This window comes from Leuciscus leuciscus, assembly GCF_965113295.1.
Source record: "Leuciscus leuciscus genome assembly, chromosome: 6".
In the NCBI taxonomy this organism is placed as follows: domain Eukaryota; kingdom Metazoa; phylum Chordata; class Actinopteri; order Cypriniformes; family Leuciscidae; genus Leuciscus; species Leuciscus leuciscus.
This window is the reverse complement of record NC_138730.1, coordinates 47,528,184-47,546,890: the sequence shown is the minus strand read 5'-3', so window position 1 is coordinate 47,546,890 and position 18,707 is coordinate 47,528,184. Positions and strand designations below refer to the sequence as shown.

General features: G+C 41.5%; 1 protein-coding gene across 1 annotated transcript in view; it reads right to left on the bottom strand.

The window, feature by feature from the left end:
* Positions 1-5,600: 5,600 nt before the first annotated feature.
* Positions 5,601-18,707, bottom strand: part of LOC309501122 (midnolin-A) — an 18,025-nt gene continuing 4,918 nt past the window's right edge. The window contains exons 4-7 of the mRNA XM_082173157.1: positions 13,881-14,093; positions 13,645-13,741; positions 12,368-12,592; positions 5,601-7,704 (exon numbers count right to left, since the gene is read on the bottom strand). Coding sequence (XP_082029283.1) covers positions 7,457-7,704; positions 12,368-12,592; positions 13,645-13,741; positions 13,881-14,093 — 783 coding nt within the window. The 3' untranslated portion in view covers positions 5,601-7,456. The remainder of the gene's footprint in view (positions 7,705-12,367; positions 12,593-13,644; positions 13,742-13,880; positions 14,094-18,707) is intronic.

Sequence of the window (18,707 nt, the reverse complement as noted above, 5' to 3'; positions counted from 1 at the left end):
GAAAGCATCAGAACCACAATTGTAAACGTTCAATCTTCAATCGCGCCTTATAATTCAGCTTCAATTATCACCCCGCAAGAACAATTACAGTGCTTTACAACTATAGAACAAAAAGAGTTAAATAAACTTATCACTTCATCTAAAACAACAACATGTTTATTAGATCCTATACCAACTAAACTACTGAAAGAAGTGTTACCTGTAGTGGAAGAGCCTCTCCTCAATATTATTAACTCGTCTTTATCTTTAGGTCATGTTCCAAGAACATTTAAACTGGCAGTTATAAAACCTCTCATTAAGAAACCACAATTAGATCATAATAATCTAGCAAATTATAGACCCATTTCAAATCTTCCATTTATGTCTAAAATATTAGAAAAAGTGGTGTCCGCTCAACTGGGCTCTTTCTTGCAACAAAATGATATCTATGAAAAGTTTCAGTCTGGATTCAGACCGCATCATAGCACTGAAACTGCGCTCGTTAAAATCACAAATGATTTACTTTTAGCTTCTGACCAAGGCTGTATCTCAATACTAGTTTTACTTGATCTTAGTGCTGCGTTCGATACTATAGATCATACATTACTCTTAGATCGACTACAAAATTATACTGGTGTTCAAGGACAAGCACTAAGCTGGTTCAAATCATACCTATCTGACCGCTACCATTTTGTCTATTTAAATGGAGAAAAATCGATCATAACTCCAGTAAACTATGGAGTGCCGCAGGGATCTGTGTTAGGCCCTCTGTTATTCTCAATATATATGATGCCACTTGGAAATATTATAAGGAAACATGGAATTAGTTTCCATTGTTATGCTGATGACACTCAAATATATATTTCATCACGGCCGGATGAAACCGCTAAATTTTCCAAATTGACAGAGTGTGTTAAAGATATAAAAGATTGGATGACGCGTAATTTTCTTTTATTAAATCCAGACAAGACAAAGGTAATACTTATCGGTTCAAAAAACCGCCCACAAAACCTCGCACAATACAACTTTAACATCATAGGATGTCCTGTTACTTTATCCTCTACAGTAAAAGACCTGGGTGTTATACTCGATTGCAACCTGTCTTTTGAAAATCATATTTCATATGTTACAAAAATAGCCTTTTTCCACCTTAGAAACATTGCTAAGCTACGTAATATGCTATCAGTTTCTGATGCAGAAAAGTTAGTTCATGCATTCATGACCTCGAGACTGGATTACTGTAATGCTTTATTAGCTGGTTGTCCTGCATCCTCAATAAACAAGCTACAGTTAGTCCAAAATGCCGCCGCTTGAGTTCTTACGAGATCAAGAAAATATGATCATATAACACCGATTTTATCATCACTGCATTGGTTACCTATAAAGCTCCGTATTAATTATAAGGTATTGCTACTGACTTATAAAGCCCTAAACGGCTTAGCTCCAGTCTATTTAACGGATCTTCTATCACCCTATAATCCATCGCGCTCTTTAAGATCACTAAATTCAAGGCTTTTGGTCATACCTAGGATATCCAGAACCACCAAAGGAGGGAGAGCATTTTCACATTTGGCTCCAAAACTCTGGAATAGTCTTCCTGATACTGTTCGTTGCTCAGACTCGCTCTCCCAGTTTAAAACTAGATTAAAGTCGCATCTCTTCAGCCAGGCATTCATATAATCCTACAGATCAAACTACAATCCGGCCTCTAGCTCATAAATGCCAGAGGAGAACTGGCCCCCGACTGAGCCTGGGTTCTCCCAAGGTTTTTTTTTTCTCCATTAGGTCACCTGATGGAGTTTTAGGACACCATTAGGTCACCTGATGGAGTTTTAGGACACCATTAGGTCACTTGATGGAGTTTTTCGGTTCCTTGCCACTGTTGGCTTTGGCTTGCTCAGTTGGGGATATTTTGGGGATATTTAATTTAATTTTATCAATCAATAAATTCCACTTGAAACAAACCTTGTTGTATTATTTTAATTTAATACTGTGAAGCTGCTTTGATACAATCTGTATTGTGAAAAGCGCTATACAAATATACTTGACTTGACTTGACTTGACACACACACACACACACACACACACACACACACACACACACTCCTCACATGTGCAAACACTCATTGCTTTACTGAACACCAGCCAATCATGGCCTAGAATAGGCCTATAAAAGGTCAAAGGTCGAGTTATAGGTTGTTCGGACTGTAATACTGTATTCACAAACACAAATGCTCACAGTAAAACAATGAATAGTTTGGATTCAATCTTGCTTTTGTGTTTACCGTGAGTTTTTCAACATCTCTGCCGATTACCTTCAGTCTTGTACAGGAATGAACACATGAGGTCATGAAAGACGAGCTTTAGGTGTTGAATAACTGTGTGTATATGATATATATATATATATATCCAGAAATATAATATTATGTCAAAGGTGTTTCCAACGCAAGACAAATGTTTGTTTTGAGATGTTTGTGATATTTTGAATGCAGTGCTTCATTCAGCAAGAGATGTGAGACATTTCTGACCTGTGATATTCTTTGTTCTTTCAATATTTCTCTGCAAATATTTGTTCTTGTTTTAAACACAAACATTTGGATACAAGATTGAGGAAGAAGCTCGTTTTCTGCAGTGTGTGTGTGTGTGTGTGTGTGTGCGTGTGTGTGTGTGTGTGCGTGTGTGTGAGACTGTGATGAGAAAATCCCTCACGTGTCGACGCCGACCGGCAGTCAGATAGACAGGATGTGATGCGTTCACGGTGGACGCTACTTCCTCTTTCCTCACTTCCTCTTCTCCCTCATCAGCAGGCGTTGGGTAAGATCTACTTCCTGTCTGAGATCACGGACACAGGAAACTGCCCGTGTCACTTCCTCTGAGCTCAGGAGCTCTGGCTGCTGTTGATCAACCGTTTCTCCGTTCATTAATACCAGAAATTAACTTAGAAAATGACAAACACAACAGAGCCTGACGACACTGTACAAATAAATAGGCCCAATATGATCATGAAGTTATGACAACATGTTTTTACATGCTTTAACTCATCAAAATACACTGCAAAATGCTTTTCTTACTTGGTATTTTTGTCTTGTTTCCAGTCCAAATATCTAAAAACTCTTAAATCAAGATGCATTTACTAGATGAGTAAAAGGCCATAAGATAAGATATTAAGATATTAAAAACCAAATTATCTGCCAGTGGGGTCAGAAAAATAATGTTAATTTGAACAGAAACAAGATAATTTTGCTTTTTTTATGCACAAATCACTTAATTTTGATTTATTCCCCCAGAAAACAAGACTTAATATCTTATGGCCTTTTACTCATCTAGTAAATGCATCTTGATTTAAGAGTTTTTAGATATTTGGACTGGAAACAAGACAAAAATACTAAGTAAGAAAAGCATTTTTTGCAGTGTAAGCAATTTCCTACTTTTTATTATAAGTTATATAAGATTCAACTATTTTTTTTAAATCAGTTTAATGTAATTTAAGTTGAAATGACTTAAACATCCAAGTTGATTGTACTTAAAATTTTAAGTCAGTAAGTTTTTGAAGAACCAAAGCACTCGATCAGACCGACACATCACTTCAGTTTAATGTTATGTAACCAACTACAGGCTAATGAACATTAAGTACATAAAGTGCAGAACTTAACTAGTTTAATATGATTAGATTACCTCGTTAATTAAACATTAATTTAATAACCTTTTAAATATGTTGAATCCAGTCAATATTTAATTAATTCTGAACTCCTGAAACGCCTCCATTGTAGTCTTGAGTTTCTCCCGGGAACGAACACGTCACAATATTCCTCATTATAATAATTCATACGCAGAATAAAGGGGCGGGGCCTGGTTGAGTTAGTTAGTAGTGTGTTAAACTGGTGGTTATGGAAAGGGGCGGGACATTTCCCAAACACACTCGAAGCACTCGACCAATCACAACACACTGCTCCAGCCGACCAATCAGAGCACAGTGTGCTTTTCAGAAGGAGGGGCTTCATAGAGACAGGAAGTAAACAGAGCGTTACTGACAGACTGGGAAGAGAGGAGCCGCAACAATGGAGAATATGAGGAGAATAATCAACATTCAAGTTCTAGTCGAGCCTGAAAACATCATCACGACTGTGTATAAACGAGCTCTTTCTCAGTCACAGTCCAGACCGGGTCGATATATATCAGACCTGCAGGTGTGACACTAAATCCTGCTCATTATGTGAGGGTCACAGGAGAGCGATAAAAGATCAACGCTTTATTACAAACCCTCAAAGCGGCCCGTCAGACGCCAGTATAGATCCGGCCACTGGCGTTAATAACACACGGGGAGTTATGGAGGGAAACTGGTATCAATCACAGTCACACTGCAAAACAATTTAATAAAAAATGATGTTCTTTCTTATGACTGAAGATATTAAGTAAAAAATAATGACGTTAGTTTGTGCTTAAAACAAGAAAATAAACGCTTTAGAAAAAAAAAAACTTAATTCAAAGAGAAAACGACGTTTATTTTTCTGAAGAAAATGTATTCTTGTTTTCAGCAAAAACACACTTCACTTTGATACATTTCTCAGAAAATAAGAGCATTTTTGTAATTCATGTTAAGATTTACAGTTACACCCAAATGTCAAACTAATTGTTTTGTCCTAGTTTTTGTGTGTGTTTCTCTAGATGTGTGCTTTGATTGTGAAGCGACTCATTGCTTGTTTTTGTTTCAGAATATCAGACTCTGGTTTCTGTTTCAGATCCTCTTCATCAACAAACAACAGAATGACTGGAGCCGCAAGAACACACTCTCTCACACACACACACACACACACACACACACACACACACACACACACACACACACACACACACACACACACACACACACACACACACACACACACACACACACACACACACACACACACACACACACACACACCTGTGACTGAGACTGACACACACACTCTCTCTCTCTCACACACACACACACACACACACACACACACACACACACACACACACACACACACACACACACACACAAACGTGACTGACACACACCTGTGACTGACACACACACTCTCTCTCTCTCTCTCTCACACACACACACACACACACAAACGTGACTGACACACACCTGTGACTGAGACTGACACACACACTCTCTCTCTCTCTCTCTCACACACACACACACACACACACACACACACACACACACACACACACACACACACACACACACAAACGTGACTGACACACACCTGTGACTGAGACTGACACACACACACACACACATCTGTGACTGAGACTGACTCTCTCTCTCTCTCACACACACACACACACACACACACACACACACACTGTGACTGACTCTCTCTCACACACACACGCACACGCACACACCTGTGTTTAACCACATCAGTCACATGACTCACCCGGCGTCTAGACCTGACCGACGTCATCGCTGAAACATAATTAGCAACCTTTGTTGTTTAATACAAAGTCTAACTTAAATGTCTTTGTAGGAACGCGGTCATCAAGAAATACATATGAAGCGTTGAATGTTTTATCAGGTTCAGTCATGATGTAACTCAGGCGACAGTGATATTTAAAGTGAAATCAGAAAACAGCAAACATTTATTTATCTTAATTTATTACCTAAAAAGAAATAAAAACTAAATTGCAAGCCACACAAATTTATTGCTCATGAAAAAAAAAATGAAAAAAATCCCAGCTAACAAAAATATATTCCAAGAATGAGAACTTTAAGGGAACAACATTCCACGAACATGACGAACGACTTTTAAACGTGCACTGAACATTCCGAAACTTGTCACATTTAAAAAATGTTCAAAGTAAAATGTTCTGAGAACGTTCCATGTGAGCTGGGATGGGTTACAATGTGACAAAACAACAAGAGAAAGAAAGGAAAGTAACACAAAACCACAGTTTCACAGTTAACAGATGGTTTTATAAATTAATACAGTCGTGTGATGAATGTGCGACACGCTCGCGACTAAACACAAGCATCAGCTCGCTTCATGACAGATCATATCAGGATCTGATGCACAAACACAGGACATCACACACACACGACACCCGAATCCCGATCCCACAGTCTGACGGGAACAGGGAAAAAGAAGAGTTTGGGGAATCCAGGCGATTTGCATTCGCTGTTCCTTACAAGATCAAACAGTCACTGAGTTCATGTCGTCCTTTATCCGACAGAAGAGAGAAGAGTTTATATCAGCTTTCAGAATGACTGCGATGTTTCCTTCTCTCCTGGATACTCCGGCGTTCTGCTGAAACACGCTCAGATTCTTCAGTCGGAGAGAAGAACATGGACGACTCTGTTCAATTAATGCGTCAATTAATCTCATAAAACATGTCAAAATCAAATTTCAGCCCAAAATAAAAATAACGAGGAAGCTGTATTTTGCATAAAGAAATGAAGCCTATTTATAAACAAAACATATATTTGCATTATGATGATATTTGGGGTTTAAATGTCCTAAACATAGGCTTTTTTCCTCATTAATGTGAAAAATAATTTCCATTTTCTTTCGATTTTGGGGTGAAATATGAGCTGTACTTGTTTTCATGAGATCCAGGATTCATAACAACCTGAACGTTATTTAGTCTCCTCAGACTGACGTACTGTCCTCTGAAACACGTATCAAAAATATTGTAATGCTCGCGAGAGAAATGAACTGTGCAAAACATCATCTAAGCAGAGTTGAACACCTGACATGATAATGCTACATACTGCGCTTCATAACCTCCAGCCAGAGAATCATTTACACTGTAATAAATCCTCTTCTTCCTCACGGTCTCGGTTTACAGCACAAATATATAAACATTCTTAAATCAAGATTTTGGCCGATACCGATTTTTTTTTATTTTTTTTTTAGCCGATAACCGATATATTGGTAGATAATCGAAATCCACATTTTTTAAAATAATTTTTAAGAGCCTGATTACACAAACAAAGTCTCAGCATTAAAATCCACGTTCCAAACACACAATTACAATGTTTTTATTATAATTTTACATAGCTTTTGTAACGAGATGAATTGTAACTTTACTGTATTTTACTTTTCAAAGTGATTCCAATCATATTTCAAGCAATTCATAACCATCATGTTGAACAGTCGCATCTGAAGGAAATAATACATTATTTATCGGCTTTAATATATCGGACAGATTTTCTTATCGGACCGATAACAATAACGTTAATGATAACGATAACCGATACCGATATATCGTGCATCTCATTTACTGGAGAAGCGAAATGACTGGAGATATGAAGATATGAACGTCTCTTGATTTAAGAATGTTTAGTGCTGGAAAACAAGAGCGTGATTATTGTCGACGAGACCATGAATGCCCTGAAAGCGGCTCCTGAAGTGTCTCACAGCTTCGGCTTCACAGTCGGACGTTAATGCCCGTGTTTTGTCCGTTCGAGCAGCACGCGTTCATTCTTTCGTCCAGCTCAAGCCACGACAAACTCCGCGTTCATGTCCGATGGGACGTCGGGTTTCCAGACCGGCTCCTGGAAGTCCAGATCCAGGGAGCCGTCGCTGCTGTGGCGGCGTGAGGGCTTGCGCTCGCTCAGCCAGTGAAGCGGGGCCCGTGTGTCCCTCCTGGCTCTCCGTCGGAGCCGCCGCTGCCGCAGTAAGAGCCGCAGATGCTCCAGCTTACAGCGCGTGGCCTTGTTCTCCGTCTGGCGCAGACGCTCACCTGAGACAGAGACACAACATCACTGACGATGAAGAACACCAGATGGGGCTCGAAGTGTACGAGAACCCCAAATCAACAAATGGCGTATGCCAAAAAAACATTCAGGGTTGGAGATAGCTCTTCAAGGTAACAGTGAACAGTGATTTTACTAAACACAATGGCGTTGGTCCTCTGTTAGATGTAAAGTGCGACACCTGTTTGGTTGCTTTGCCATTTCTTACCATCACAAACACACTGTAAAGATTTTGGAGGTCACATCTCAACATCTTCAGTCGGCATCTTAGTAGAATCAACTGAAGATTCACAAAGAAGCAATCAACATAAAACTGAGTTTTGACTTCTAAATCTTTTTACAGTGTGTTTTTATTACAAGAATAAGTGTTTTAGTGTTATTATGAACATTGACGCTACATTCAGAGATAGTCAGAATACGAAATATTGCTAAATGTAAAGGCAACCGAACAGGTGTGGTACTTTACCATCGAACCCGTGCCCGTTAGTGTGTGAAATCACTATAACATGCCCTGCTGCTGCTTAACTTTAACATGTACACTTTAGCTTGTGTGGAAATGGACATGCAATGATGAATAAAACATGGTAACATCAAAATGAACTTATTTTGTTTAAGTCAAAAATTTTTATTTAACATCAATGAACCAACCAACATACATTAGTTTATTACACAAACACAAACACACACACACACACACACACACACACACACACACACACACACACACACACACACACACACACACACACACACACACACACACACACACACAGCTTTAACCTTGAGCATGAGCAGATCTGATTCCTCTATGTATTAGCGAATCCGCGCGAGTGCAACTGACTTTTAAAGGGAATGGGAGACGAGACTCTGACTGGTTAATTGCAGGTTACGCCAAAAACACACCCTTTACTCATTAAGAGAATGAGTCCTGTATTTATGATTAGGACTCATAATGAGGATTTTAAGTGGTCTTCCTTCCTCTGCCGTCAGTCCCTCAGCTCACCATCGGTGTCGCAAATGTTCCCGTCAATTTTGTTTTTATAAATCACAAAAAAATAAAAAAATAAAACAATCATCAGTGACCGGTTGCACCAGCTGTGCATCACTTGCACCTTACACACTACCAAATATTTCACGTTGCACGATTACATTTACACCGTGTCCTAAAATCGCGACGTGCGATAAAAGCTTATTTTCCATGTTAATCAGAGTGTTTGTCCTAACCAGCCGCGACGGCGACACGCGACGATTCTAGTCTAGAAACAGTTTCTATTTTTCTGTGACGTCGCGCTGGAACAACAAACACAAAGTGTGGCGATGATAATCTCAGGCACTGTTTATGTGCTTTATTTAATGTTAAAAGCGTGTCATGTGACTCTGAATATCATTTAGTGCTCCAGCTTTGAAGCTGTAAAAGCAACAGTGGATAATTCACCTCAGATCTTGAAATTAAACAAATGGAAACAAGAACGTTCAAACTGTGAACAAACAAGTGTATTCTTTGACAAAGATTGTTTTAGTAACTCAGTAGCCTATGTATTTTTGATAATGTTTAAATGGTGTAATATTTGTGAATGATTATGTAGCGACTTAAGGCCAATTTATACTTCTGCGTCGGGTGCGCGTAGAAGGTACGGCGTAGCATACGCATTGACGTGTACCATACGTCGTACCCTTCGCCGTACCCTGACGCGCACCTCCTCAAAAATGTAACGACGCGGACCGCAAGATCTGTGATTGGTCGGCTGGATAGCATCGCGTTTCCTCCTACGCATTTCCGGAATGATCTTCTGCACTCTGCACCGCCCGCCTGCCATTTTTAAATTCCGAAGATCAGTGAAGAGCCATGGAAATAGACCAAGTGACCGAGAGATTGCTTGAAGAAGTGCGGAAATACAGCCATCTGTATGACTCCTTCAGTCGCCATTGCTCGTAGAAACCTAAACTCAAAACAGCCGCGAGGAATGTAAACACAGTGGAACATTAAAACCCACCCGCGCCAACTAGCGTTTCGGCGGTGTAACTGCAGAGCAACACAGACATTCGCAGAAGTATAAATGCTCACGACGGTGTCGCCTACGTGCGTAGCCTACGACGTACACTACGGCGTACACTCGACGCAGAAGTATAAATTGGCCTTTATCCATTTTCTTGCGAGTGCCGTCAAGATTACTCTCTGGTGCCGCGAGACTCCGCCCACACGCGGTTCTGATTGGCTGACTCCGCCCACACGCTGTTCTGATTGGCTGAGGGTTTTGATTGATTTTGACACATCTCGCAGTCGCGTCGAGTAAGGACATGATAAGCACAGACACATTATTTGTCGCTGGAATCTGATCGCGTCGCGCCTGGTTAGGACACGGTGTTAGTTGAACTGTAAACTAAATATTAATGGATCAGGAATAAAACAGCAGACTGGCTGAACTTCATTAGTCTTGTTTTCAATCCTTTAGACAAAGATGCTACAACATTATGTTAATGGTTGACTTTGTTAGTCAAATACAGTTTCTGAATGTTATTTACATATAAAAACACCTATTATGTTACTCATGATTAATTAGTATTGTATTTTATGTGAGGCAATATGCAAATGATGATAACCCTGGATCTGAACATCCAGACACATTACAGTGAATAAAACTCTCATGAGAATGAGGTCAGAATGGTTCTTTATTTATTTTTGCAGAGATCAACTGTTTTCTGTTCCCGTCCGGCCGGATTCACCTCGTCTTCTGACATTTTTATTATTTCTCCTCACTGTAACTGGACGTGCCTAGAATGCCTTTACATAAATCCGGCCCTGATTCCTGAGTAAACCTGCGGATCCTCGAGGTCTGATCTTTCCAGATCTGCTGACCCTGTCAGTGACGCTTCATCACCATGTTTCCACTGAACACACACACACACACACACACACACACACACACACTGCGGGTGCCCTGAGGGCCTGAGTGTCCATGAGCAAAGCTGAATAATTCATGCAGCCTGTATGTTGGAAAGATTTGTGTACAGATAACAGTGTGAGTTTGTGTGAGTGTGTGTGAGCGTGTGTAAGTCTGTGTGTGAGTTTGTGTGTGTGTGTGCGTGTGTGTGCGTGTGCGTGTTTATGTGAATATATGTGTGTGTGTGTGTATATGAGTGAGCGTGTGAGCATGAGTGTGTAAGTCTGTGTGTGAGTTTGTGTGTGTGTGTGTGTGTGTGTGTGTGTGTCTGTGTGTGTGTGTGTGTGTCACCGTGGGTCAGTGGTTGCTGGTTAATGTTCACTAACAGTGTTGTGACCCTCTGAAAGCTCCGCGTGACCCCGTGGATGACCTCTGAGAGGTCACGTCTCATTCAGAGCTCAGAGAACAGAAGATGAGCCGTAACCGCCGTAAAATGCCATTTTAGTCAGATAATTCTATTTGAAGTGGTTGTTCTAAGACAAGACATCAGTCTTCAATATTTTAGAGGTGTGTTTTCAGCTTGTGTGTTTAGATTGTCTGACCTGATGTGCTGAATTTTGCAGAACAAGACACAAATGACCAAACACACACTGCTCAATGAATCAGAGGAGAACATGTGAAGAGTCAGAAAGCATGACTTCCACATGTCCATGCATTTCAAGACATTAGTCAGGTTTTTGTCCAGCCGGTTGTTATCTCAGAATAAACCCAGACAGGGTGATCAGGATCAGGTCTTCGTCAGCCTGAAGGGGGTTTATACTGAGATCACACACACACACACACACACACACACACACACCTGAAGGGGGTTTATACTGAGATAACAATCGGCTGGATGTACATTATCCCGCTTATTACACGGCTACTTGCCACATAAGTACATAATTAGACATGAAATATGATCTGAGTTACAAGAGATAACAACCGCTGAAAACAAATAACACTGGGTTACTGAAGTCAGCAGCGCTACACACTCGCTACACACTCGCTAGGAAAGTTTTTTCTTCGTGGAAGTTTTGCATTTGGTGAGCTTATTGAATATTAAAACTCTTTCAAATCAATATTTTGTGTAGTTATTTAATTATGCCATCCAGTATCGTGGACTCACCCTCTCTTGTTTCACACAAACGCAGCTGCCGCCATTTTGTGACTATTGTTTTGTACACTGTTGGATTATAAGATACAAACAGGTACGATTTTAAAACTGTTTCATCTCAAATCAATATCTTTGATCTCCATAATTATTTATGTGTTGAAATGCTGTGTAATAAGAGTTATGACTGTATAACGTATCTCTTAAATGTCCGTCTAGTTTAAACTAGCCGCTGAAACTGCTCTCTCCGCGGAAGCTCTGCGTTTAAAGAGCGAATAACATATTTAAACTCAGATCAATATTTTGTGTTGTTATCTCAGAATAAACCCCCTTCAGGTGTGTGTGTGTGTGTCTGTGTGTTGTTATCTCAGAATAAACCCCCTTCAGGTGTGTGTGTGTGTGTGTGTGTGTGTGTGTGTCTGTGTGTGTGTCTGTGTGTGTGATCTCAGAATAAACCCCCTTCAGGTGTGTGTGTGTGTGTGTGTGGCTGATGAAGACCTGATCCTGATCACCCTGTCGGGTTTATTCTGAGATAACAACTGGCTAGATGCACATTATCCCTCACTTATGCCAGATCTAAGGTTTAAAGACACTTTAACAAATGAATAAACTCACCGGAGGGCCGGCGCGGGCGTCCGTGCTGCTGCCCGTCGGAGGTCGGTGAGGGTGGAGGTGAACAGGTCGGAGGTCGGGGCGTCGGGCAGCGCAGGTGCGTCAGGGTCGGAGCCGCTCCTGGGAAGTGACGTGTGGCGCTCAAGAGGTCGTTGAGGATCTGGAGGATTGTGGTGATGTCACGGCGAGGACGCCCGCTACCATCCTGACAGTTGGGGTGTAGAGTACCTGTGGAGGGAGAGGTCATGGTGAGGGCGAGATGAGGGCAAGGTGAGGGCAAGATGAGGGCGAGGGGAGGGCGAGGTGAGGGGAGGGCGAGGTGAGGGGAGGGCAAGATGAGGGCGAGGTGAGGGCGAGATGAGGGCAAGATGAGGGCGAGGTGAGGGCGAGATGAGGGCAAGATGAGGGCGAGGTGAGGGGAGGGCAAGATGAGGGCGAGGTGAGGGCGAGGTGAGGGGAGGGCAAGATGAGGGCGAGGTGAGGGGAGGGCAAGATGAGGGCGAGGTGAGGGGAGGGCAAGATGAGGGCGAGGTGAGGGCGAGGTGAGGGGAGGGCAAGATGAGGGCGAGGTGAGGGCGAGATGAGGGCAAGATGAGGGCGAGATGAAGGCGAGGTGAGGGGAGGGCAAGATGAGGGCGAGGTGAGGGGAGGGCAAGATGAGGGCGAGGTGAGGGCGAGATGAGGGCAAGATGAGGGCGAGATGAAGGTGAGGTGAGGGCGAGGTGAGGGGAGGGCAAGATGAGGGCGAGGGGAGGGCGAGGTGAGGGGAGGGCAAGATGAGGGGAGGGCAAGATGAGGGCGAGGTGAGGGCGAGGTGAGGGGAGGGCAAGATGAGGGCGAGATGAGGGCAAGATGAGGGCGAGATGAAGGCGACGTGAGGGGAGGGCAAGATGAGGGCGAGGTGAGGGCGAGGTGAGGGGAGGGCAAGATGAGGGCGAGGTGAGGTCATGGTGAGGTCGAGATGAGGGCGAAGTGAGAGTGAGGTGAGGGCAAGATTAGGGGAAGATGAGGTGAGGGTGAGGGGAGGGCAAGGTGAGGGTGATGTGAGGGCGAAGTGAGAGTGAGGTGAGGGCAAGATTAGGGTAAGGTGAGAGCGAGGTGAGGGCAAGGTGAGAGCGAGGTGAGGGCAAGGTGAGAGCGAGGTGAGGTCACTGACTCTCACACTCACTCACTCACAGTTAATTCTTGTCCACAATATATACATATTTCACCCGCATGTCATGTGTGGGGCTCCATAAAAATATTAGCAAAAACTCAACAACACTGAAGCCATGCTTTACCTGAGAAGGTTCCTGAGAAAACTCCAGGTGCGTGATTGAAGAGGCTCTCGATGACGGCGCCCGGTTTGCATCGCTGTCTGTCTGTGCTGCCTTCAGCCTAACACACACACACATAAATATAAACCTTAAATCAAAACGAAAACAAAATATATTTTTCTGACCCCAATGGCACATTTCTTTCGGATTTTCTTTTTATAAAACAAGACTTTTAACAGGAAAGACTGCAGCAGCTCTACCTGAGAGTGGGGCGGGGCAGGGGCGGGGCTTTGTCCACAGTGTGTGTGGTCAGTGTGTGTTGTGGGAGGGACCAGGCCTGTCGAGGCGTCTGATTGGCTGGGAGCCCTGGAGACGGACGGCTGAGACGCCAGCTGGAGCTGAACGAACATCATGTGATCGCCGACACGCAGGGCAAGGGTCAGCGGGGACCGGCCCGACAGAAAGTCACTTACCTGGAGACAAAACCAGATGATAAACAGACGTTAATGAGACTTGCATGTTTAGTTTGTTAGAAAATTATTAGGTAATTTATTGAACATCCAATCAAAGCCACAACCGTACAGTGAGCGTCACCGTCACTACAAAAAACAACCTCTTGATACTAGTTATATCACAAACTAGACGATAATGAGATCACAACCGAAACGGAGTGAGAAAGAGCCCTTTCGATTTTCCCAATATTTAATATAATAAATGACTAAAGACTTAAACAAATAAAAAAATAATAAATGACATGCATAAATAAATGTATAAAAAATTATTAAAGTAAATAACTGAATGAATAAAAAATATTAATGACTGAATATGAGGAGAATAATCAACATTCAAGCAGAAAAACCTGTTCTAGTAGAGAAACATCATCAAGACTCTGTAAAAGGGCACAATAGAACCCCTTTAAAGGGGTGGTTGATTATGATTGGACTTTTCTAACTTTAGTTAGTGTGTAATGTTGCTGTTTGTTCAATGTTGAACAACATCTGCAAAGTTACGATGCTCAACGTTCAAAGCAAAGGGAGATATTTGCTTTTAAATAAATCAGTTTTTAAGGACTTTTTAAGTTTTTGAAATGTTCAGTGCATGCGTGTGTGAGTGAGTGCAAGCTGTTGAAGCTCCGCCCCCTGTGCCGGGAGCAGCAGCTCATTTGCATTTAAAGGGACAGACACAAAAACGTAACTTACTCAAAAAGTAACGATTTAAACATGCTATATAAAAATATCTGTGGGGTATTTTGAGCTAAAACTTCACACACACACTCTGGGGCTTATTTTACATCTTATGAAAAGGGCATTATAGCACCCCTTTAAAGGCTGTGTGTCGATGTATTCGGCATGTGATGCTTCAGTCTCAGATATCAGTCACTGGTGTGGGTGATGCCAAGCAGAAGAGCATTTGCAGTTCTCAGAAATTGTGAGTTGGTACTTTAATGCAGTGACTGACACGTCACAAACACAGCAGATCCGTGCTGACGGACGTCACATGCAAACAACACTTTACAATGTGGTTTTATTTGTTAACCGCATTAGTTATCATGAAAAAACCCCCACAATAAAGAGGTTTTGTATTAAGCGCAAAATAAATAAAGCTGACTCAACATGAATGCTGAGTTCTACAGCATTTAAGGTGTAAACAAATTACATTTAATTATAAATGAATAACTAAACTGATAAAATGTATATGTGCAAAGCGTCTGCCAAATGCATATTTTAAAATCTCATTCAAAAAAATTATGTTCTTCCAAAGTATTTCTGTCTCGTTTTCCAGCACAAATTCTTAAATCAAGATTCATTTACTGGAGAAGAAGCAAAATGACTGAAGATATTAAGTACAAATTTATCAAAATAAAGTGAGTTTGTGTTTAAAACAGGAACAAATAAAAATAAACTTAATTCAAAGAGGAAACCAAGATTATTTGTCTGACTCCACTGGCTTGTTTTAAGCACAAAACTCACTTCATTTTTATTTATTTTTTTATTTTATTTATTTTTTACATTTTTTTTTTTATTGAAGCTGCAGGACATAAATACACATTTGGTCATATAATACATATTTTGATCTTGTCATACAACACCTTTTTCCCCCAGAACTAAATGACCCCCCCCCCCCCCCCCCCCTTCAAACCACAATAAAAGAAAAGAAACAAACTAAAAAAAAAAGAAAAGAAAAAACTGGTAGCAAGAACAAACTAGGGGAGTGTCCCATGTATTCTATTTTACACAAAATCCGATCTTATTGGCCTAATAAATTCCAAGAATCCATTCCACAACCTCTCAAACCTATCCCTTTCTAATCTAACAGTGTACGTCAGTTTTTCCATAATGTATATATCATGCATCACATTTTGATTGATTTTTTTAACTTAATATCTTCAGTCATTTTGCATCTTCTCCAAAGTATCTTCATTTAAGAATGTTAAGGAAGAAAACAATTTTTTGCAGTGTAATGCATTATTAAAAATTAAATTGCATTAACTAATGTTAACAAATGAGACCTTATTGTAAAGTGTTACCAATGCAAAAATAAATAAACAAATAAAGCATATAATGGTGCACAGTTAGAGGAGAAGTGTCACCATGTGATGAAGTAAAAACAGAGGCGATGTGTGACATTAATCTGGACGTTCACAGATTTACACAATGACTGAAGCCCGTTTGGAAATCAGCAAATCAGGAGGAAACACCCAAGCAACCCTCGATTACAAGAACCTCTGAGTTTGGCAATGCGACACCAGGAAGAGTCTGGTTGAAAGCGGTTTACGTAACAGACCGGCTGGAATGCAGATGGAGAGTGTGATACGAGACCAACTCAAACGCCCTGAAACTCAACACACACTGCTTTCCTCATCTGTGTTTAGTGTGTGATGATCATGAAGAAGCTCCAGATCTTCTCTATATCAGAGTCAGTGTTCCTGAACTCCTGAAACGCCTCCATTGTAGTCTTGAGTTTCTCCCGGGAATGAACACGTCACAATATTCCTCATTATAATAATTAATGTGCAGAATAAAGGGGCGGGGCCTGGTTGAGTTAGTTAGTAGTGTGTTAAACTGGCGGTTATGGTAATTAGGGGCGGGACATTTCCCAGACACACTCGAAGCGCTCGACCAATCACAACACACCGCTCCAGCCGACCAATCAGAGCACAGTGTGCTTTTCAGAAGGCGGGGCTTCATAGAGACAGGAAGTAAACAGAGCGTTACTGACAGACTGGGAAGAGAGGAGCCGCAACAATGGAGAATATGAGAAAAGGAAAACCTGTTCTAGCACAGTATGGCCTCCTTAACAGTTAACTAGTATTGCATTTGAATAATTGGTCTCAACAATATTAGGGTTAGCTCATCCCTCATGACGTTCCAAACCTGCAAGACTTTAGTTAATCTTAAAAACAACCTGAGAGATTTCTGTCCCTCCATTGAAAGTCCACAATGCTAAACATGATTGCCTTATTCAGTATTTTTGCTCTTGTTTTAAACACAAACTCACTTCATTTTGATACTTCTTTGACTTAATATCTTCAGTGATTTTGCTTCTTCTCCAGTAAATGTATCTTGATTTGAGAATGTTTAGATGTGTGTGCTGGAGAACGAGACAGAAACACTGAGGAGGAAGCTCATGTTTTGAAGCGTGAGCCGGTGGAATCCAGAATTCCTGAGGTGTGGAAGTGTGTGTGATGTGAATGAATGAAACGCTCAGCCTCGCGTCTCTCGGGAACGAGTGAGTCACGACACTGAATCACTGACCACTTCAATCACAAAGACAGGCGGAGAGATCACGATCATGCAAAACGGCTTCGGTGTGTTAGAACATGTCGACAGCAGACAGACCGACTCACAAACACTCATATGATGCACATTAAACTTCTACATGAGTGTTTAAATATAAATATTTACGATTCGGCTTCTTATTATGCACATTAAATCCCTGATACCCTCTTAAAGAGGATCTATTACGCCAGTCTTGATGTTGTTTCTCTACTAGAACAGGTTTTCCTGCTTGAATGTTGATTATTCTCCTCATATTCTCCATTGTTGCGGCTCCTCTCTTCCCAGTCTGTCTGTAACGCTCTGTTTACTTCCTGTCTCTATGAAGCCCCTCCTTCTGAAAAGCACACTGTGCTCTGATTGGTCGGCTGGAGCGGTGTGTTGTGATTGGTCGAGCGCTTCGAGTGTGTTTGGGAAATGTCCCGCCCCTAATTACCATAACCGCCAGTTTAACACACTACTAACTAATTCAACCAGGCCCCGCCCCTTTATTCTGCATATTAATTATTATAATGAGGAATATTGTGACGTGTTCGTTCCCGGGAGAAACTCAAGACTACAATTGAGGCGTTTCAGGAGTTCAGAATTAATTAAATATTGACTGGATTCAACATATTTACATTATTTAATGAGGAACTGTCCCACTGCTTTACCACAACAGAACATCCTAATTCAACTGGAAAAACATTATGGGAGCAAAATGTGTTTAAGAATAGTATTTAAAAATGAGTAAAGCAAGCAGAAGCTTTCAGACGGCCTCTGGTTTGTCCCTCAAACAACGAAAACGCCCTTAAATCGCACGGTTAGGAGTGTCAGTGAACATCTGAACATCTGAGGTTAATTACCATCGAGCGCCAGAGATCAATGCAGCGTCTTCTGTTGCTCTGCGATCGGTCGGGAGTAAATGGCTCGCGTTAGGAAGACTCTATTGATCGCACTACGCTATTAAGAGCAAATGATTTCCAATGAAGCTGAATGGAAAGGCCAGAGATTCCCCTGACAGAGAGACGAGAGCGAGACGATGATCCCGCAGGATCTTTACAGGACAGAGAAATAACAATGAGTGATAATGGTGTAAATCCAGCTTTTAATGTTGTTTATGTGTCTATGTGGTGTTTTTAATCTGCTTTAAGACAAACCATGTGTAAATTCATAAGTCGACAGCATTGCTGAGTATTTCCTCCTTAAAACTGCAGTGAACCAAAGACAGTCTCAAACACACGCTTTGAAATCGCTGGTGTTTCTGACGTCACAAACTACCTTGTAACCAATCAGATCAACGTGTGATCGTCAACCAGTGGATCTCTGAGC